Source organism: Calypte anna, chromosome 5A (genome assembly GCF_003957555.1).
Source record: "Calypte anna isolate BGI_N300 chromosome 5A, bCalAnn1_v1.p, whole genome shotgun sequence".
Taxonomy (NCBI): Eukaryota; Metazoa; Chordata; class Aves; order Apodiformes; family Trochilidae; genus Calypte; species Calypte anna.
In genome coordinates, this window is record NC_044251.1 from 16,926,267 (window position 1) to 16,949,505 (window position 23,239).

The window sequence follows — 23,239 nt, forward strand, 5'->3', positions numbered from 1 at the left end:
AAAAGAATTATAGGCCCAATGCTGCATTCAGGTGGATAAGCCTGAAGGCCACCAGTCATCTTGGTAACTGACTTAATGGAGGTTATATGGGTTTTTTTCCATTCTCCAAAAGTAGTGGGACAGTTTATGAGAGAGGGCTATTAAGCTAGCAAAAAAACCTGGCAGAACCATGTGATTTTCTTCTCGTCATAGCTATCACTTCTAAATAAACCCTCACCTGAGTCATCATTACAGGTCACTTTACTCTGCAAGTGATCTTTGACCAAAGAATAAGAAAGGAATTACAAGTAATTGTTGAGCTTTAGAGGTAAAGAGATTTTTCTCTCCAACTAGTACATTACCATGTCTAGGGCAAGAACACTGTCTAAGGTGATGGACAATTTATTATATACACTCCTAAAAGGGCATGTTGCAAACACTTCTAAACATAGTTTTTTATACAAACATTCAAGAAAACAACAGCATAAAAATTAATGTCTTCCCAATTAGTTGTTCCTTAACTCTTCCTTTTCCAGTCATGAGGATTAGTGAGAAAGCTACATCAGTATAGATAAAATTGGTAGGAATGTTTACAGATTTGAGCATGATGCCCATTTGAATGCAATTTTGTTTCCTTGTGACAACTATCTATTTTTTTTAATGATTTTTGGTCTTCTGCTGATTGTGTTTGTTGCATCAGCAGACTTTGAAGCTACTGCTAATGTAGGACTGCTTATAGACCTGCAAAACTTCACAGCAATAGATCCATGTTTTCCATAGGAAATGCTTGGTGCTTTTTATTTCTGTGGGAAATTAAAATATTTATATACATGAATAACTATGGATTTAAAACCTAATTTAAGAAAACTTGTTTTAAATACACATTTATAAATATGTGGCTAAGACTTACATATAGATACATACGTATTTACACCTGCTGTAGGTAAATACTGCTGCAGTATTTACACCTGCTATTCCGTCAGGGAGGGTTGGACTAGATGATCTTTTAAGGTGATCTTTCCCTTCCAGCTCCTAACTATGTATGATTCTGTGATTTACATATATGACCAGAAATACCATAGGAATGTTACTTACATATTTGGAATGTGCATAAATCTCTCAAAGTAAATCTCTTAATGTATATAGGACATGATGTCATTCCAAGAGCTCTAGAGATGTTATATAGGATAGCACCACCCACCATGATGTTACCAGAGTATTTCATTACTCAGTTGATTATGTATTAATTACATAAATAATACATTAATTATTTTCAAAATGGTAGCCAGTAGAGTATAAAAATAATTACCTATCAAATACGGTGAGAGCACATCACTTTGTCATATATATTGAACCATCTTTGTCTCATTAAATCTGAAATCCACTATAAGTAAGTTTTCCATTCTTCACTGATCTCCTGGGGAAGTGTATAAAAGAGAAAATGGATATAATTAACAATGCTGCAATGTATAATACATATATTTGAGAAAGAACATTTAGAACATTTTCAAAAACATTAGCTATGCCACTAGTAGGAAACCTGCTGGGGTTTAGTTTGACTTACTTTCCACTTAACTTAAGAGTTTAACCTTATTACTGCTTTCACTGTTGTAAGTGAATCATTGTTCCTTGATGGAAATTTATTGTGCTGCCCCATCCCAATTATACACATAGGCCCTCTACGCAGAGAAACATTTTTAATAAATTAAACTTAACAAGGCTGTTGATTTTCATTTTATAATGTTATATTTTAAATATGCCTTAGGAAAAACAATTACATTTTAAAGGTGTTTTCTTTTCATTCTGCAATTGGAGGATGAATTGAATGTATAGTTCACATGCTGATGGGACCCAAGATAAGAACAATGTGATGAGAGTAGTGATTGTTGCATTCATTACTAGGAAATGGTTTTGATTTCTTTGTTTTCTTTTATTAAAAAATTGTGCCGTATTAACTTGAATGCACTGTTCTTTAAAGAATGTATTACTTCGTTACTTTTCTTTTGGGATATTGCTCTTCAATAATACTTAGCATTTCTATAGTACTGTCCAGTCAAGGAGCTGTACAAGCTCTACCAATAGTAGTGAACTAAACTCCACTAAACCTTTAAGGTAAGTGTTATAATTCCCCTTTTAGAAACAAAGGAAATAAAATGCATAGAGATTAAATGAATGTTCTGGATTTTCAGAGGAAGTCAATGGCTGTGTTAGGGTAGAATCCTGATACAGTGACCCTTATCGTCGGTGGTAACTGCAAGGCAGCCTTCCCCTTCCCCTTCCCCTTCCCCTTCCCCTTCCCCTTCCCCTTCCCCTTCCCTTTCCCTTTCCCCACCTCTAGTTTACTCAGTTACTGATCAGTATATTCCACCTTCCTACGTGATAAAAAGAGTTTTCTTTCTAACATTTACAGATGTTTCTTGTTTATATTCAAAGCTCAAGCCCTGTTGAATGTGTTTGGTTCCTTTTTGTCCATTTTTAAAAACATATTTAGATATTAAAGTTACGGGAATATTCTTAGTTTAGTTCATACGTAAGCCCAGCTTACGTAAGGTCCTGTATTTCTTGGTTTTGTGGAAACTATGTGGTATGACAACCTCAAACATTTTCATATTTAGTTACTAAGGAGAGAAATGAACTTTGCTTCAGTCCATACCGACACTTGCTGGCCATTGCACAGCAGCATTAAGGAAACTTCCAGGCATAGACTAACCGAGACTCCTGTCAGGGGTGAAAGATTGAACACAAATTGTACATCTGTAAAAAAGAAAGCATGTGGTTTATTTTCTTCCTTTTCAATATGAAAAAACCCATGAATCTGGACTAAGAAAATCAGGAGATTGACTTAAAATTCATGAGATCTTCATAACTTTGAACATATATTTATTTCATTTATTCATCCTTTCTATTTCTTTTCTGCCTTTTGAGTTCCTTGATTTCATATTTTCTGCCTTTTCACTGAAATGATGAGGACCAGAACCAGAACCATTCTTTTCAAACTAAATACAGGATGCTCAAGTAAGCACATAACTCTTGCAGCTGAAAGGCCTAATGTCATGAGACTAGTAATTGGCACAACTGATTTCCTAAACTAATGGCAATCTTATGGGTCAGGAGAAACTTGGAGCAGGAAAGAATGAGGAGCAATACTAAAAGTAATTCACATTCTTTCATGAAAGTTTTAGTACATTTCATTTGAGTAAGGTCTAGCCAGAAATTTGTGTGCTTGTTGGCTTGTAAGTAGAAGTGTTCTGCCACATTTGCTTTTATGTGTCTGTGACTTCAAAAAGCATGCTGTTTTCCTTGCAAAACATTCTCCAAAAGACAGCAAGGAAGCATAAATAAATAGTCATACATTTCTGTCGCTTGCAATAAAACTTATGTCTTTAAGTGTTCAATATAGAGAAATGACCCATCAGTATCTGTCCATATTACAACCCCTTCTCAATCATGTAGAATTGAGAAAGCTTTTATTGCTTTCAGTTGCAAGATTTATAAAGAATCCTGTTCTCCTCCCCACTCAAATTTGGTTTGGAGGGAGAACAGCATTTTCCTATTTAGCAGAGGATTATAACAGAGATTTTCTGCTAAGTTATGTTATTTTGCAACAATAATATTGCATTTCATGTTATTTTCTGATCTGTTTTTATTTGAAGCAGTAAGCAGCATGCTCTATATATTGTCATACCTATTTCCTTAATCCATCTTTGGGCCTTTAAAAAAGAGACCTGATTTTCAGCAGTACTGAAAGACTGTGGTTCTCATTGACTGTAGCCAATAGCCTACTGAATTCCGTAGCTAGTAGTATTTTCTGCCACATCTTTTGCCTTGTAAACAGTGTAAATTTTCTGATGCCTGTAACTGTTTCAACTGACTAGACTCACTCAGAAGCCTATGAGCACCTCCCACTAAATTTGTCACTGAGCATACAAGAAGATGCGAAGTTATTCAATAAAAGCATCATTCTTGGCACCATCTCTTATTTCTCCAGTGCCTAAAGCAACCAGACTTTCTGATTAAACAATACATGTTACATTGATAATCACTAATTAATCCGTTAATTGACACTTCTTATGATGCTTTTCATTTTAACTGAAAATTTTGCATGTCAGCACTGCACATCCAGAAGCAATTCAGTTAGGCACGATTCTATCAAACAAAACACAAGGGCATCTGGGAGTATATAAGATTATGGCTAAACTGAAATCAAACAAATGTATTTAACTTTGAGTAAACATTTGGAGACTCAGAGATTGGAGAAAAGTGCTGACTGTTCCTACAGGTGCCAGGAATCCCTTTTGCTACTACATTTTGGATCCTTTACAATTTTGGAGCGATGCTTCTGGCAGAACTGCAATCCAAGTATTAGAGAAATTCAATGTACATGTAACAAAACTATGCAAAAATTTCCAATAAAAAGTCCAAAAGAAGCAAAGCAGGATTTAATCCTTTTTGTACCTCTAAGATGATGTTAAAAAAAAAAAAAAAAAAAAAGTTATAATAATTCTAATAAATTTCTGAAAAAGAGTGTGACTTCAGAGCCCTAAATCTTATGCTTATGGAAATTTTGTTTGGAATAACTGTTAACAACCAGGAAATCATATGGTATTAAATCTTATGAAAAACAGGTAGAATTCCAAGTCAAATGTAACCTAATGCCACCTATTACGGTTTGAAGCAAACTCAAACTGAATTTATATGACCCACCATACCAAAAGTAGCACTTCTGTAAACCATTTGAATGAGAAGCTACTTCTTTGTAGTAAAAAGCAGCTCTGGATATTTTTTTGCCAAAAATGTGGGATCTTGGCCCCAATACAGTACATTGGTTAGATTTTACTAAACTCAAATATCAGTGCTCAGTACTATATACATTTATACACACGCACAATACTCAAATACTTAATATACTCAATGTATCTCAAATTTTCATTCAATATATATTATGCTTACTGAAAGAAAGTTCAGCTTGTGCTTCAATAAGCTGTCCCTGTTTAAGCCAACACTAATACAGTTTACAGATCACATTTAGGACTAAATAGCCCATCTGAGATGGTCCTTTTCATCCCATTAGGACTGTGAAGGTTGAATAGTGAATTCTATAAGTTTTTTCTATATTGTTAGTTCTAATTCATCAAAATCTCAAAATTATGATAAGCACTATCAAGTTGTCTATAATCATTTTGCCAGGGTTGGTTCCATCTGACACACTGCAGGGTGCCACGGGGGTATTGTAAAGGAGCTGCATGCAGCTCTAATGCAGCAGGGGCAATGGACTTGCAGACTATTGTTGGGTTGTAGGGTAGAGGTTTCTGTAGTAACAGGAGAGAACCCTCAGTTCAGCAGAACATGGAATCCTTTGGTGGAGAAGAGAACAGCCTGGTGGCTATTTTTAGGCTACTGATTCATATTTTGCTTCATTCAACCCTTTTTTTTTCATGTAGTCCCCTTATTTCTGGTATACCTTGCAGACAGGCAGCTGTATGGTGAAGGTATGTTAACACAGACTAGCTTTAGATACCTACAGTACAGATATCGTGTCTGAGTAATTGGGGAGAAAAAAAGGACTTTTGGGATGCAATTAATCTGTCCTGTTTTAGACATCTGGCTATGGAGAAGATGTACTGTACCTCAGAATACCTGCTTCAAAATGAAGCTCAGGAATCAAGTTCTTCATTACCTGAGATGAAAACCACTCAAGGAATCATCAAGAATGTCTTTTAAGACTTGAGGGACTTGAAGATGTAGTGGCAACTACAATCCCAGCTCAGAAAGATTTAGTGCTAATATCTGTGAGGTTCTCCCACACTAACTACTGGCTTATTTCTTTTCCAGAAAAGCTGAGCCCAAATTTCTCTCTCAGCTCTCCTGAATGTGCAATAAAATGCTTTTTTTTAACCAGTGTCTTCTTGTTAACTGGAGCTGGTGAGAAAGGGGCAATGAGGCTCTTATCCTTGTCTTTCTTACTGTACTGGGATTGTCTACATTTAATTTGCATGTCATAAGTATATTTCTAAGATTTGAGGTCTGACTCAGGCTGACTAACACAGAAGACACCCTGTCTTACAGAGAAGCCTGTCCCAGTCTGGCCATTACAAAGTAAAACTTGCAGTTTTTTAGTGACAAATGGCTTATAGTTCCTTTCCCAAAACTTTCACATGAATGACATCTGCAGACTTTGGGCTATATTTGCCCTCTCAGTTATGGCTTCTTAAAGAATAAGATGTATAGAGGTGAAAATAGCTGACTGTGCTTCTTTTGAGGACTATGTATGCTCTACGGTCAAAATCAGGATTACAGATCAAATGTTTTGCTGCACACATGTATTTATAGGATCCTTGGGCCTCTTTCTGGTCTTTCCTGCATGCACATTTTTCAGGTTAAAGAAAGAGCTATCACCCACTTTTGTACAGTTCTCAGTTTCATTAGTTATTATTCTCATTATCATTAAAGATATAATTGATTTTCTTCTTTTGACCCACCCAAATGACTCCTTGAAAATATGACTGCTTGTTGTCCTGCTATTGCCTTGAAAATCTAATTACTGTAAAATCAGAATCTTTTCTGTTTCAATCAACAAGGAAAAAGAAAATGAGAAGGAAACAAAAGATGATGAAAACTAGGAAGAAATCTTTCTCTTAAAAATGAGCCAAAACTGAGTTGTGCTTATCTACAGAAAGGGTTGCTACTTAGGTTAGGCTTTGAGCTTTATTTCCTTTGTAAGTGATAACATATAGAAAAACAAGTACAGTGTGTGCTGGAAATATAAGAGAGTATAGATTGGTATTAGTAGAATTATTTACAGAGTGAAGTGTAATTCAGTATAAGTAAGAATATGAGTGTGAAAAAATAGTCCTTCAGTATACATTCTGAAGTGTTGATGCAAGGCTTATCAGGTATATTATGTATCACAATTATGAGATGTCAGTCAGGAATGGGATTTGCAGACTGGGAACATATTTCTAGAAACAGCACAGTGGATAAGATTATGCTTGATGCATAAAGTCAATTAAAAAAAAAAAGATATATGTGGATTCCTGTCCTTTGCAGGATGATTCACTTACTCGTGTTAGGAAAGTGCTGCATTTCCTCATCTCAGGATAAAATCTAAAGGCCTGACCTTTAATCTGTAGGATTTTCTGTTCATTTCTCCAGCAGTTGATTATGCCATGTCATTTGTGGTGCACTACCTTTCTCTTTATCACAGTGATACTTATTTTCCTGTCTTGGGTACAGTAAGAGGAACCTCGTTTTCTCTAGCCTAAACTTGAGGGAAAAAAGACCAATTTGTTCCCTGTTGCTTTAGTCCTATCCAGTCTTCTTCCCCCAGTCTTGCTGTCCAGGCAATAGAAGGATGGCAGTTGAAGGTACAATAATGTGAGTAATGCTGAGCCTCTAAGATTGTCATACACAACGTAACCTCATCAGGCTTTTGGCTTTTGACTACACTTAGCTGTTTGACCTCTGTTCGCTGTTGATCTTGACTACATCATCTGCTTCTGTCCTCACCTCTAATTCTAGCTTTCTCACAGCCCTGGGGCTAAAACTGTGTGGATCAAAGTCACGTGTCCTTAACCTGTACAAGAGGCAAGTTAATGTTAATTTAAAATGTAACATATGCAAACACTTTCCTAAACTTACTGATGCAATGTACTGAGGCAGGCTGGCCTCCTTCAGATATGAGTGAACTTACCTCCTCACAGGCCTGCCTGGTTCATTCTGCTGCAAGTGACTTCCCTTGACAGGGACTTTCAGGTTTGTTTTGAGCTGAAAACTAAAAAAAAATGTGTGTCAGTGTGTCTATTAATGAATAAGACATAGCAAAATTATGAGGAGAATGTTTTTATGCTTTAGTCCATCCATTCTGAGGATTTGTCACTTTTTTGAAATAAGATTTCTAGAAACACCATTTCTAGAAAAACATGTTTGTTGTCCTTGTGCATATAGAGATACACATGACAGCACTGTAATATATTTTCCTCTGTTTACCCTGGAGCAGCTCAAGCTGTGCATTTCTGCATCCAGACTAAACTTGCTTCACTAACACAAGAAAAAAGCCAAATAATATATTTTTCCTTACTCATTAGATATGTTTATTTTCTCCTTTCTATCACCCTGATGGTCCTAAAGTCTACAAAAGATTAGTCTAATTTATTTTATGTTCTCTGCTTTTCCATAAAAGGGTAATACCTATGCACTGCAGGTTGGTTTTTTTTTTCTGTAATTCAAGATAGGGTAAATTCTTACTCCATTTCAGAATATGCCAGACCCATTGCACAGGGACAGCAAAAATGTGTGTCCACCATCAGTGGAGGAACTAAATTAAAAATAGGAGTAAGTAATACCTGGACCTCAGCCTGAAGTTTATAACTATTGATGTTTATAACTATTGATGTATATCCATGCAAGGAAGTTATTCCTTTAAAACATCTTATATAGCTCTGATGGCTGAAATCCTGATACCCAACAGTTTTTTGGCAGCTGGAGGGAGTTTCTTGGCCTCTAAAGTGTGATGTACATTGAGAAACCTCAGTTTTTTTTAAAGATGTTCTACATGACTTCCAAGGAAAACTTCTTGAATTGAATTGAATGAACAGAGGGCATGAACTGAAGGCATTTATGGAGACAAACACTGCCAGACTAGGAAAATGGATTCTCCTGCCATCACATCTGGCTCCTCTGTCTAAATGACTTGGCTTATTCCCTGGAATCAAGTTAACCCCAACTTTGCAGTGTTTAGTAAATTTATCTAAAATATTTCAGAGTGAAAATAAATCTAATTAATGCCCTGTATTTAACACAAGAAAAATAACACTTGGAAAAGCTATACTGTATTTCAGTAGGGAAGATTAATTTACATCCAGCACTGGTTTTAGTTTATTTTTAAAAGTTACCTTCCTGTAATTTCACACTAGTTTAGAGCTAAGACAGGAGCATCTTAACAACAATGGGCATTTTTTTAACAGAATATTGTCAAAAGTGCGTTCTTTATTCCAGGGAGACACTGTAATAGATACCATCACTTCAGTAATGATACAAGCAATCTGTAAGCTATTATAGTTTATTTTATAGTAACTTAATCTTCATATTGTTTTATATGTTTGGAATTTTAATAGTGTTTTTAATTTATGAAGAGAAGTATATTACATATTACTAGTTACATGGGAATATGAGCTAAACATCAGACCACTGAACTATATTCTTACAAGCAAATATTTTGAAGTACTCATGCAGGCATAAGGAATAGAACAAAGAAATTAAAGAATGTTGAATCGATACAATAGCAGTTTTTTATGGAGAGACTTCAGAAGCATCTATTCTGACTTGTTACCGGTTTTAGTCCATATATTGTATTTCAGGGAGAAAATAGGAGCACGAGTATATTTATAATGCTATTTTAAAATAAGTATTTCTTTAAAATCACTACATTTACCTAACTAGTAAATTTATTTGCATTATTGGTTGCAAATAAACACAAATTGTCATTTACTTTTTTTTAATGCTAGTGAAAGAATGAATACTTACCCTAACTCTATTAAGCTCCTCATTATATGTAGGACATAAGCTTTTATGTTGATTTTAAACCCATTGGAAAAAAAAAGGAAGTATTTTTTCCTGTTCGTTCACTGCCATTTTAATATATATAGAAACAGGCACAGTTCACAAGGAGTATAGTCAACTGTGTTCAGTCTTGGAAGAGAGATATGCTAACACTAAGCAGCAAGTAACAAAGAGATATGAGCAACGTAGCAATGTAGTGGTTGTAATGCTATTAAAAGTAGGGCTTTTAAATAGAGAGAACCAGTTCTGCTTTGAAAGAAGTCACATTCTACTTTAAGCTGTCATTCTGTATTTCTGAGTTGCAATTAGACAATATTTCTAAAATGTCAGCCCCAGATTCTGTTGTGACTGTCATCATAATAAAATGTGACAGCAAAGATATTATATCAATACTTTTTCCATAATTAGTATTAAGAATCTCTCAAGGGTTAAGTACAAAGGTTTTTCACTGAATGGTCTGGAAGCCTTGTGCCTTTAAAATCTTTTAATATAGCCAAGGATGGTGACAACCAGAAGACAAATATATGAACAAACCCGTTTGGAGAGAATAGTTTTGTAGTGTGTGATGTATGTTACGTAAATGAGCTTATTAGGACTCTCATCTATTTTATTATTGGTGCCCAATTTAATAGAGGCATTTAAAAAACAATATTTCTGCCTGACTCCCTGAAATGAAGAAGATACATTGATATAATTGAGAGCAAATGATTGCATGTTGTGCCATTTAATCATGTCATTTTTCAATTGCTGTTTTTTGCACTTCAGTGCATACTTATAGAATATTTAGCTTCAGTATAGATTAAGTCCCACAGTATGCAACTGAGTTCCTATATTAAGTGACATTTTCTTTTAACCTTGAAATCAGCAAAAGCACACAGATTTGACAGTATTTTTTTAAAAGATGACAAGTCATCATTCATTGCTATCTTTGTAATTTAGCATTTTTATTTTGAGGAGTCACTTTCTTACTAATATTTTGAGGAATTACTCATTTTCTTTTTTACTGAGAAACAGAAATTCTTATTTTCACTATGTGTCCTATCAGAAAGGAAGTCAAGATACATCACCCTGACAAGAGAAGTTTCAACAGGCATTGCTATTTCACAGAACACTGAAAAATATATTTCACCCAACATTTGCAAGCATATTGCTTCCTAGTTTTCCCTTATTGATGTAGTAGTGCTGTTAGCCATGATACTTAAAAGTTTTACATTAGCACTTTCGAAAACTGAAGCTCTGCACAAGCCAAAAATCAGACATTTTTAAGAGTTGAAGTTTGATTGTGGTTCTTGGAACGGTAGCTTTCATTTTCAGTTTTTTCCTTAATTCTGCTTATGGCTGTTGTACTAAACAACAAATGTGCCATTTTCATTTTGTCTTCCATCAGGCAACCCATGCAATAGGAAGAGTACCATTCCCTGCCTCCCATACCCACATCCTGTGACAAGGAGAAAGTGTAAGCCTCTAACAGCCCAAAGTTAGACAGAAACTTCCTCATGGATCTGGCCATTCCAGATTTATGTGCAGTGGAGCTTCTTCCCTTTTCCTAAAAACATCCAGTATTGCCCATGACCAGCAATCCAACATAAGCCTAGAGTTAGCATTTGTTTCAGTATAGCTTGGCATTTCTTCTGAACCTGAAAGCACAAAGAAAATCCATCTCAGTAAGTTAACCTTTGTCATCTAAATATTTTCAAAGTTCTGGGCACCTCTTCATCCACCTTTACTATTCCTAATTGTAGAATGAAGGCAATAAAGATGGAAATGGTTGAAAGAACTTCAGGTAATATAAAAATTAATTCCCCAAACAATATGTAATGAATGATGCTACAGAAATAATTTCTCAACATTTTATGTGGTGATTATGTGTGGATTATGTAGATTTAAGTGAGCTAAACTAACCTTAAACTGATTTTTAAACTATTTTTAAGCACAAGAAGTCCCACTGGATTCACTGAGAACCTTAGTATTTCTAACTGATTAATATTAAAGACTTGTTCAAGAGCCTTGATATAATCTTTCTTCAGTGGCCAACTCATCTGGTGAGTTGTGTGAGAAAGCTGACTTCCCACCCACATACCTAGTTGTGCAGAGCAGGTGGTGCAGCACATCACAAGCATGGATGGACCGCAGGAAGGCTGAGGGTTGGAGGGGGATTGGTGCTCGAGGGGCCCTAATATTCCATAACTTCCCACCTTTCTATGCCTCCCACACTCTCTAGAACTGCATAAAACTGCACATGTGTTTCTGGTCATATGCCCTTCACCTAGGAGTCATGCAGCTCTGAAGAGCAGCTTTTGTTCAGATTGTGGCTACTTCAATCCCCATGGATAGTGCCATTAGCCCATGGCTTGGAAAGTATGTTTGATGTCATTTGACTCAGCGGGGGCTTTTCCAGATGATTTAAGGCATGGTATTAACAAGCTGTGAAAATAGTTTCAGCTAGCCCTTTTTAGCTATGCAGGTGATAACTTCAAAGCACTGAAAACAAGAATAGGCAGAGGGAAGGAAAAACTTCCAAGATTCTAATGGCCCAGACGGAATTCCTTACTATGGGAAAACATGTCTCATATTAACATTATCATGAGTAACACCTCGGTGTTATCAGGGTACCTGTTGTGAAGCAAAGGACTCAGGCACAAAGTCAAATCCATGCACAGCAGCTGCAGCTAGTGTATACTCGTAGCCTGCAGCAAAAAATTCAAATGCATTCATATGTCTCACTGCAAATGTTTAAGTAAATGTGCTACTCCCACATTTGAAAAGTTTTGGGTTGTATTGACAGTTACCACTGCTCATGATAGTTTGAGGAATCAAAATCAAAAGTGTCTGGTCTCTATGTCAATACTTGTACAAGCAGGAGCAAGCCAAAGTGATGCTCCTCAGTCTACTGGTAGCTCATTTTCTGATTTTCTGAGCTCTCAAGTAGCCAGTAGCTTATTGTAGCAGCTGGAGACCACCAGGCCCAAGTCTCAGTAGAGATACTCATCATCTTTCTTTTTTTTTATTAATCATGACTTATCGGGTTTTTTTATTAATCATTAATTATAGCTGCTAATTCACAATGTACCCTGCAAATAATTGAATTAACTGTGGCTCTAGAAGCATATTATGCATATACTGTTGCCACACTGACAGGTTTTTATACAAGCATGCTATTTTAGCAATAGCAGAATATGGATGGATATGCAATACTGTGACAATACCAGAACATGGATGGATATACAGAACTGTGAGATGTCGTGTGATAGGACACAGGCAATTATTGTGTCCCTTTAGGACACTGTATAACAGACCCTGTGCTGCTTATTGTAAGTGCTATTATGTAGGGTTTAGAGATGTCTTTACATGATTAAGTTCTCTGGCTTTTAAAGTATTGTTGCTATAGCCAAGTCTTTCAACAGACTGTTAGATACAATCAGCTCCTTCTCCTCATGTTTAATAATATTAACCAGAATATCATGTAATAAAATTGAAACAAAAGTGCCATAGGCCTAATTGTACTGTCACAGACTTGTAAATCAGAAACAGCTCCAGTAAAGTTACTGTTATGCTGGTGTAAAATTGATATAAATTAGAAAGTACTTGGATGTTGTAACTGCTTTCAGATAACACAATGTAAAGGCCTCACTTAAACTCCTATATAATGGCTTATGAATTAAATACTCCTTACGTCATCATATTGTATTATATGATATTGTATCCAAAAAGAACAGTACTTATGGGGAATGGCATAATGAGATAGATCAAGTTAAGTTAATGTTTTGAGGCCAGATTCTGAGCAGTATTGACTTCCACAAAGTGAATGCAGATCTACATAGATTTGATTACCCTCACAGTGTAAGTCACTGGTACTTACATAAAACTGAATTGTTTAGCTGATATAAAACGTAAAACAAGAACCCTTTCTTTATCTCTAGGTAGAATTTTTTTGCTTGGTTTGTTTTTTTTTCTGATGTGATGTTAGGTTAATGAACAGCATCAGAAAAGAAATGTGCCAGACATGGTGGTTGAATCAAGAACTATGTAGGAAGCTAGTAATGAACACTAGGAAAATAAATAAGGGCAAGTGCAGGAAATGTAAGTAAAAACGCAGCTCTGGTATAAATTGAATAATAAAATTCCTGGTCATATTTTGCCATAAATAGTGGATTGGGAATTTGTCATTCACCTTATTTAAAATTCAGAAATATTAAAGGTACAGGGTTCTCTCATTATAGATGTAATAGAATTCTAGCTATTATAGAGTTAGGGTAATTTAAATAGCCATAGAATGCATTATATCAATAAGTGGAACATCTGTATGAAATGTCCACCTGCTGATATACTATTCAGTGTACTTTACAATGAAATGTACTTAATCATTTTCAGACGTCTCCTAATGAAGCCATATCGGGATTAACATTTTGAACACAAATACTTTTAGGCATTAAAACTTCCACTTTAAATGAGATTGCATTGTCTTGTTTACCCTTGTTGATTAATAAGCAATCTGTTAACTGTTAGAACAGCCCAATTGTGCCAGTGAAAGAAGATTAGTAATTCAGCTGTTTGTGGGTTTAACCATAATTTCTCTTGAAGGCTTTGAGTAAAAAAGAGTCATTTGCACACTATCCATAGGCAAAGGAAAGATATCTATATTTAGATGTGTATACCAAGGTTTTGCTTCAGACTGTCAGCTTAGTATTATTGATCAATCACATACTTCCAAGCAGCAAAATGCTCCTCTGAGGTAAAACATTTCCTATGTATAAATTCCAATTTTTAAACAAAAATATTATATGAAAATATGGAACTTGAATTTTCTTCTTATAGAATGTTATTGTTTTGCTAATAAAATTCAGGATGGCAGGTCCTGTTTTTTTATCAGCTTGTGAGCAGCTTTGAAAGATTCGGTGGCTTTTTTTTGTTTTGTTTGCTTATTATGATTAACTGGAAGCTTAAAGGCAAATACCCTGTCTTCAAAAAAGATGATAGTTCAGAATTTCTCATGGGGTCATGCACTTTCATCTGTGGCATCCCACAGAGGGAAACAGATGTTGGCAAGTTACAATTCAAATTATCTGGAAAGCTCCCATGTGTGGAGCACAGTTCTGTTAAATTCAGGAGTAGCCCAGGCCTATGATAACAGCTGAATACTTGACACATGCAATGCTCTATGGGTGTAGGGCCTTAGAAGCTGGACTGAAGCAGTCATACTTAAAAATAACTCATGCCTTCTGTACCCCAGCTTCATAGATGTTGTTAAAACCCACTATGAGATAATATAAACCTGACTTGATGTTGAATGACTGTAGAGTGTCATTGTGGATACAATCATGCTCAAAAGCATCCCATGCCATCAACTGCTTCCGGGTGGTAGATGTCTCTTCAGGTTTTGGTGTGTAGGTTTCATTATTTCTGTTGCTGTTCAATGAGATTCTCAGTGTAGTTATTGAGTTTTCTGGCACAGAACCAACATAGCCTGGCTCCCATCAATATTCAGCAATATTAAGGCTTAACAATTGTCTCCCATCATGCAGTTCTCATCAGACAGTGTTTTTTGTAGCACTGGAATCAGCATGATGAAATAAATGCAATGAATAACGCATCTTGAAGAAGGATACAATTCCTACAGTTACTTGAATATGGAACTACCCTTGAAATATTTTATGATAACAGAAAACATCTGTAAAGAAATTTATACCAAATTTTCTCCTTCCTTAAGGTTTCTCCTCTGACAGGGTCCATATGACATATAATTTCTATTGTTCTTTTCTAAAAATATATATAGTCTCATTGCATGAATACTATTTTTTTTCCCCTGTTTTTTCCTGAGGAATTTCTGAACCTGATTTCTGTCAGGGTAACTCATTTCAGATGTGTCCCAGTTGAATTTAAAAAAAAAAGTAAGAATAAACCCGTCTACACCATGAAAGTTTCAGGATGATTGAGACAGTTAGCTATGTATGGCATTTGTTTGAAGACTGAAAGTAGCTTTACTCCTTCTTTGCTATTAAGATTAAGACCGTGTTTATTAGAAAATAAACCACTAAGCTTTGACACTAAGTATGGAAGTTTATGGAAAAGTTAGAAAAACTATTTTAAGACAGAAAATGGGCACCATTAAATATCAGATAATAGTTAATGCCTTAATTTGCAAAGTACTGCATACTGACATCTGTTGTTTGCCTGTTCTGCAGTCTCTAAGCTGTGAGATCAAACAGAGACGTCGTGGGGTGGCCTCTGTGCTGCGCTTATGCCAGCACCTACTGGATGACCACGAGACCTGCAACCTCAATGCAGATCACCAGTCCATGCAGCTGATTATCGTAAACCTTGAGAGGAGGTGGGAAGCCATTGTCATGCAAGCTGTCCAGTGGCAAACAAGGCTACAGAAGAGAATGGAAAAAGACTCGGTGAGTGATGCTTGCTTTAAAAAGATCTCATGTGGTTTCATGAAAAACACTTTTTTAGGGTAAGACACAAACATTCATCTCAGAGTGTTTCGTTCTGACTGAAGACACTGTTCCTAGTCTTTAATGCCAACAAGTTAAGCTTTAGCTTTTCACAAATCATGGTGTTTCATGGACAAAACCCATTAATAAGATGAGCTCACAATATTCTTGTTCTGTTTGCTGGATCTTTAATCTCACATTTGATCCTGCCAAGTAATGAAAACAATCTTCTGTTGCCAAGTTGCTCAGTACCTAGCCCAACTGGGCCCAAAGACATATTTCACAGATTGTATATATATTACAAAAACAGTACTTTCTGTGTAAGTACGACTGGTTTTAATTATCATCCCAGCAGTAGATGTGTATTTCACATAGAATGCCATGGGAATGTGATTAATATACAATTTTGTGTTATTTGAATATAAGTCAAATGCATTAATTTGCTTTTATCTCCGGGAAAAGGATTCCTAAGAGGCAAAATAGCACTCTGCTTAAACCATCCATTAAGTGGCATAAATGAGACAGATTTTCTACAGCATAAAACTGTATTACAAAGCACTATCTACATTTAAACAATGAACCATAGGGGGAACAAAATAATCCCTACTGTAACAGCATTGACTGTAATGGATGAATTGGCTCAGCATGTTTTGTGCTACTATCATAATGCTGAAGTCTGTATACCACAGTTATACTGACAGCAATGATAACTCTGTGCAGTGAATATACTGAAGAGACTTGATGAGATGTGAGAACAAGTGATATATGTTTATCTTACATAGTTTTTTAGGTTTATATCAAGCAAATAACAGGAAGAATCCTTGACATTTGTCTCCTAACAATTGTCCAACTAACAGTGAAATACTACTTTTGACTTCTTTTTGTTGAAGTTCCTTTACAAAAATAACAGCAGCTGTAATTCCCTTGTTCAGTTATGGTAGTGTAGTATGAAGATATACAAGATACTGTTCAGAAACAGCAGCAGTGCCTGAATGAAAATACTGTTAGTGCAAACAGGCCAAAAAATGGTGAGTTAGTGAGGAGGCTGCAGTGGAGAAGTGAACTGTTGAGGAACCATATACCTTTATAAAATGTTATAAAATAGGAGTGCTCCTCTGTCTGTTTGATTTATTGGCTGCTTTGCCTTAGGTATTGAGATAGAAATAGGACTTGAGAAAGGAACAGGTTTTGAATAAACTTTCAGACCAAGTCAAAATAGACTTGTCTCTCTATGAGGCAACATTAAAGGAAGACATTGAAAAGCAGAGGGTGTGAACATTGGTGTTATAAGCATGGGAGTACTCAGCTGGCAATGTTGAAGAGAGTCAGTTAAGTCCTCAAAAATTTAACCTGGTTGGAATGAATATAAAATATAGAAATGATGAAGCTACATGTGACTTTACAAGGGTCTAGAGAAAAAATAAATTTTTTCAGCCTTTCCTTATTAACCTATGTGCAGAGAGGGAATTACCAACTGAAGAGGAATGCTATTTGGAATATAACATTTTCCAGTACTTTTGGAAGCATTGTAAGAGTTAGTAGAGATACATTTTTACATTTTGTCAATAGTTCATTTACAATAATGGGCACTAAGAAGGAGATATTTAAAAGGAAGGCAAAAGAACAGGGTTAGTTGCAAAGGGCTTTACTTGACCCTTCAGTCCAGAAATGGGAACTGCAGGTGTCTAAATGTATATTATCATCTAAAAAGAAAAAAAGGAAGCAGGTAAGGAAAAAGGCTTTTTCAAGTCTAGTGAAAAGCAGAAGATGAAGAAAGATCAGTTAGCAAAAATACACAGAGGAGGTAGAAATGTACTCTAGAGAGCAGAAAAATCCAAGGCAGTAATTTTCTGAGAATATGATCAAGTGGAGTCAAAAATTAAACAGAAGTTGGTTAAATAGGGTCATGAGAATATGTTAGAGAAATTCAAGTGGAATATGGGAAGAAACAGAATTAGTGAGGATCCAGAATGAACCAGAATAGAAAATGGAGGTAGGACGTTTTAACAGTACAGTAACATTTAAATGAGAGAAGAGACAAAACACATATCTTCCCAACAGTGGCCGAGACAAAATTCTAGAGTTTTGATGGTAATGAATCTGAGAGAGCAAGAAATGAAAACAGAATTAAGAGAAGTCAGCAGTGAAATAGGCTGGGCAAGTGAATGGTTTAGAAGATAAATATGAGACTGAGGAATAGAAAAGATTGATAAACAAAGAAAGAATATATAATAGTAAAGCTTTTTAATTCTCTTGAGAAATTCTAGTTATATTTCTGCTTGTTCCATCTTTGGAATATTTTTAGTCATAATAGTAGTATAGTATTACATCACTAGCACTGGTAAATTGTTGGGAAGTGCTACACAGAATATTTAATGAGCTGACCAGCAGTAGAAAAAACAGTTGAATTTTGTAGCTTCAAAACCAATTTTGTGCACTCTTGGATAACAGCAAAAAAAAAAAAAAAAAAGTAGTTCTCAGAATTCTGAATTTTAGTTCCTAAGAGGCTGAGTATCTGTTGGGTCTATAAGTGACCAGGAGAGATTGGACTGTGCTTCTGCTGTGTTTCTCTAAAAGATAAGGTGCCATAAGGATGGTCAACTGCCTTTTTAATCTACAAAATTTACAATTTTGTTGTAGTAAGGGTATAACTTCCATTGAATTTGGTACAGAAACAAATTGCATTTGTGGGATAGCTTAGAGAGTGCTGAATGGAGGTCCAGGTTACTGTAGTGAAAGCATATCATCTTCTTTTGCATGAGGGCAGCTGCAGCACGGAAGCAGTTTGCTGTTTGTACCTGCAGTTACTCTAAATAAACTGCTATGAGCTAAGTACAGCTTGGTGCTGCTCTTGCAGCAGGAGAGAAGTAAATTTTGTTGTTTCTGTTTGGGATTGCTATCAATCAGGGCTTAAGGCATTCTGAGGGCATGAGTGAGGCACCTTGTTTGATAATCCAGATGCTTGGAACTTCACAAAGCATGCTGCTTTGTGCCCACTTTGCCCAAGGTAGTCAGGAGTTGCTGGGCTGAGCTGACTTTCACAGGGTATGGGGTCTGTCGTTCCGTGGCTGTGGTTGTTGTCTACCTGGACTTCAGTAAAGCCTTTGACACCATGTTCTGCAGGATTCTCCTTGAGAAGCTGGTGGCTCATGGCATAGACACATGTATTCTTTGTTGGGTTAGAAACTGGCTACATGGCAGGGCCCAGAGAGTTGTAGTCAATGGAGTTGAATCCAGCTGGTGAGCAGTCACCAGTGGTGTTCCCCAGGGCTCAGTTCTACATCTGGTTCTGTTCAGTATCTTTATTAGTGATCTAGATGAGAGGATTGAGGGCTTCCTTAGTAAGTTTGCAGACAATACCAAGTTGGGTGGGAGTGTTGATCTGCTTGAGGGTAGGAAGAGACCCGGACAGGCAGAACCAGTCAGCCAAGGTAAATAAAATGAAGTTTAACAAGGCCATGTGCAAGGTCCTGCACTTTGGTCACAACAACCCCATGCAATAATATAGACTTGGGGAGGAGTGGCTGGAAAGCTGCCAAGCAGAAAAGAAACTGGGGTTGCTGGTTGATACCTCACTGAATATGAGCCAGCAGTATGCCCAAGTGGTTAAGAAGGCCAGCAGCATCCTGGCTTGTGTAAAGAATAGTGTGGCCATCAGAAGGGAGGTGACCGTGCCCCTGTACTCAGCACTGGTGTGACTGTGCCTTGAGTGATGTGTTCAGTTCTGAGCTCCTCACTACAAGAAAGACCTTGAGCTACTTACTGGAGAGGGTTCAGAGGACAACCAGGCTGGTGAAGGGTTTGGAGAACAAGAACTGTGAGGAGAGCTGAGGGAATTGGGAATGTTTAGTTTGGAGAAGAGGCTGAGAGATCTTACTGCTCTCTACAACTACCTGAAAGGAAGTTGTAGGGAGGTGAGTTCTGGTCTCTTGCCTCAAGTGAACAGTAACAGGGCTAGAGGAAATGGCTGAAGTTGCACCAGCGGAGGTTTAGGCTAGATCTAAAGGAAGAAATAATTTACTGAGAGAGTAGTTAATTATTGGAATGGGCTGTCCAGGGAGGTGGTGGAATCACCATCCCTGGAGGTATTTAAAATCCACGTAGATGAGGCACTTCAGGATATGCTCTAGTGAGTAATACAGATATTGATACATGCATTTTATCCGTGGGGCAGGGGGATGTTGATAGTTGGATGCCATGATTTTAGAGGTCTTTCCCAACTGTGGCAATTCAGTGATTCTGTGATTCTTTCTGCTGGGAAATGGAGCAATCAGAGCATTTAGAGCAATCAGGATGCTTATCTAATTTTCACTGTGGCCTGTTTTGTTCTGGAACCTCTCATCCTAGCCTTGTTGATAAAAATATGATACTTCGAAGTATGTCAGTATCTACAGGTTTCTCCTGGTGGTAAAACTATCTGTATTCTCAACGTTTAAAGATGCCCCAACCACTGCAGTATTCAGGTTTCTTTGTCTTCCCTGACTTGATTTGGCATGTTCTAGCCTTCCTTTTCACTCAGTTCCTGTGTAGTCATTTCTTGGGTAGGTACCAGGACCATTTCTTCTGCTTTCCTATCTCTCTGTATTTGATGGTGTGCCAGTCTTGGCACACATACAGTATCCCTTGGTAACAAGTCTTTATTTGTGGTTGCCCACAAAATACTGTAATTTATGAAAACAAATGAGATGTTTTTATAGCCTGATGGCATTTGACTCATTCAAGGCATCTGACTTGCTGACAGTAAATAAGATAGCCTATATAACCTCATATAAGTACAAGAGTTACATCTTCTACCATCTTTTTAATTTCTGTACTGGGAGCTTCCTTTGTCCTGTTTCTGCTCCTTTTTAGATTATCTGGGCCACTTACAGCATTACAAAGGTATGCTGGAATTAACACAAATGGCTTTCAGGTTTCTCTTGAACTGTTTGTCTTCATTTAGGGATTTCAGCAGTGTTAAATCTTGCTCAACTTTTGTGATAGCAGGCACCATAAGTTTACATATAAGAAGAAATTAACATGTACTACAAACACCTAAAGTCTCATAAAAGATGTCCTTCTCATAAACCAGGAGATATGTCTAGAATGTGAAATTATCAGTAAGAATCACTCCAGAAGGATGATATGTGGTTAGATCAGAAGGTTAATCTGGCTATAAAGAATGAAGTATTCGTATAATGAAAAGAACCAAAGATTACTTTTTTAAAAAGTGGGACATTTGTCTGTTACTGGAAGCAGTCCTAATCTGTTTTAGCAAAAGAGGATTTTATTTCCCCCATCTGTTTTTTGTGGTAAATTCTTTTCCCCCGGATTTATCATTCCATGGTTTGCTGATATAATATTGCATGTCACCTAAATTTTAGCTTCAGAATCACACAGATGCCTTACAGTGTGCCTAACAAGACCCTGCTAGCAATTATCTTAAAAGAGAAAGGAGTCTGTCTGGCAATTGCAGTAGCAATAGCAACAGTCTTTAGACAACAAAACCCAAAATTGCCATCTGAAATTCCTGCTCAACAGCTGGAGAAACTTTAACTCACTGTGCACTTTTCTTTAGAGGGTCTAGTCTACTTGAAAGACTGAACAGTTAAAAATGGATTTAGGATAGATTCAGTCATGGTCATACTCAGGGGTTTAAAACATTAAGTCAAAGATGGAATTAGTAAGTTATTTATGCAGTTTGTTTTTTTATCTTTTGCTAAGCCAGTAGTATGCCCAGTAGAAGCTACATGCTTCCCCTCAGTGGATTATTTCAGCAGCTACGGATATTCGGTCTGGTGATGTCCTGTCCAGGTCATTTATGTCTCTTTTTAGAAAGCTACAATGATGTGATCATGGTTATTTACTTCTCTGGTATCTTTTTCCCAATACCCAAATATATAAAACTGTTGCACTGCAAGAAGAAGAGAAAAAAAAGTGGTTTCCAATGGATTTTACCTCTCAAGTTGCAATTCAGTATTCCTGCCTTTTTGGTGTCTGAGGAAACTGCTTTTTCTCCAGAATGCTCATTCATTGAATGAGAAACATATCTGTTTCATGGAGCAGACAATCTCTTCTCTTATTCAACAGAGAGGCCTAATTATTGAAAGGACAGTATTAATCATGCTTTTAAAATGGAGATTTTGAGCTCAGGCAATTTGGGCTAAGGTGCTGTAGTTCTCACATTGTTCTGGAAATGTATGAAATATTCATTTGTCTGATCACTAAGTTCACTACTATGCTTCATGAAAAAACATATTATTTTTATTTCTCTTGTTCTCCTGAGTCATCCCATGTGTACCCTCCTCTCTATGTCCAGTCTAAATCCCCATCTGTATTGGCTTAAAAGTCTGCTGTACATCCAGCCGCATAATTGAAAATAATAAGGCCACAATAAATGGGATGGCCTTGGGGTATAACACCCAAGGGATTCAATTGGTGTCGCTTTGCATCAATGTCCATGCATCATGGTAATTGAGGTAACATAACCAATTACCACATTTTAATTAGAGTTGCAAGAACTTGGGAAAATCTGCAATGGTGAGACAGTGCACTTAAAAAAAAAAAAAAAAAAAAAACGCGTCTTTTTTTTCCACCAGCTTGTTTCTTAGAAAGCAAAAAGCTTGTTTAAAGCTCTGTTTAGGATTTTTTTCCATCTTCCTCTTGGTTTCAGTCTTTATAATACATTTGAGAAATAAATTGTTTATAAATACTACATTGGTTTTGATCTGGTATGTTTGCCCTTTTTTTCCTATTCATTGTTTCTGTGATGCTCTTAGAAAAGAAAAAGGGATTTTAATAATGCTAGGTGTAGTGGCTCCCCTTCACTTCTCAGTATTTAATTCACTAGTGCTATAATTTTCAGGCCATGGACTGACACTTGTTCCAAGCTTAAAAAAATCAAAAAGACAGAAAACCTGCCTTCAGGGGTAAAAAATTGTTTTTTCATTGTTCAGTTATTTCTTAGATATGCTCATTAAACAAAACTTGTTTTCTCAAAGATTCTTATTTTATCATATCATTACTTTTCAAGTGGGATCTAGCAAGAAATCTTGCATAGAATTCAGAACTTCATCCAGAGTGCCTAATACAGCAAAGAACTGAGTTATGATTAACTTTGTTTGTCAAGAACACAGCACATCTTGTAAAGTGCTGAACACCTGTTATGTGATCTAGCCCTCATAAAGTAATTATTTAATGACTTAGGTTTGAACCTTTACAAATTGATTTTTTTCCATTATCTATTACAAGTAACTTTTGCTTTGATATCGGACCTCTTCATAATG

At 36.4% G+C, this 23,239-nt stretch overlaps 1 protein-coding gene across 1 annotated transcript in view; it reads left to right on the forward strand.

Moving 5' to 3' along the window:
• AKAP6 (A-kinase anchoring protein 6) overlaps window positions 1-23,239 on the forward strand; it is a 222,023-nt gene that overhangs the window by 175,415 nt on the left and 23,369 nt on the right. Inside the window, exon 12 of the mRNA XM_008495899.2 lies at window positions 15,720-15,935. Coding sequence (XP_008494121.2) covers window positions 15,720-15,935 — 216 coding nt within the window. The remainder of the gene's footprint in view (window positions 1-15,719; window positions 15,936-23,239) is intronic.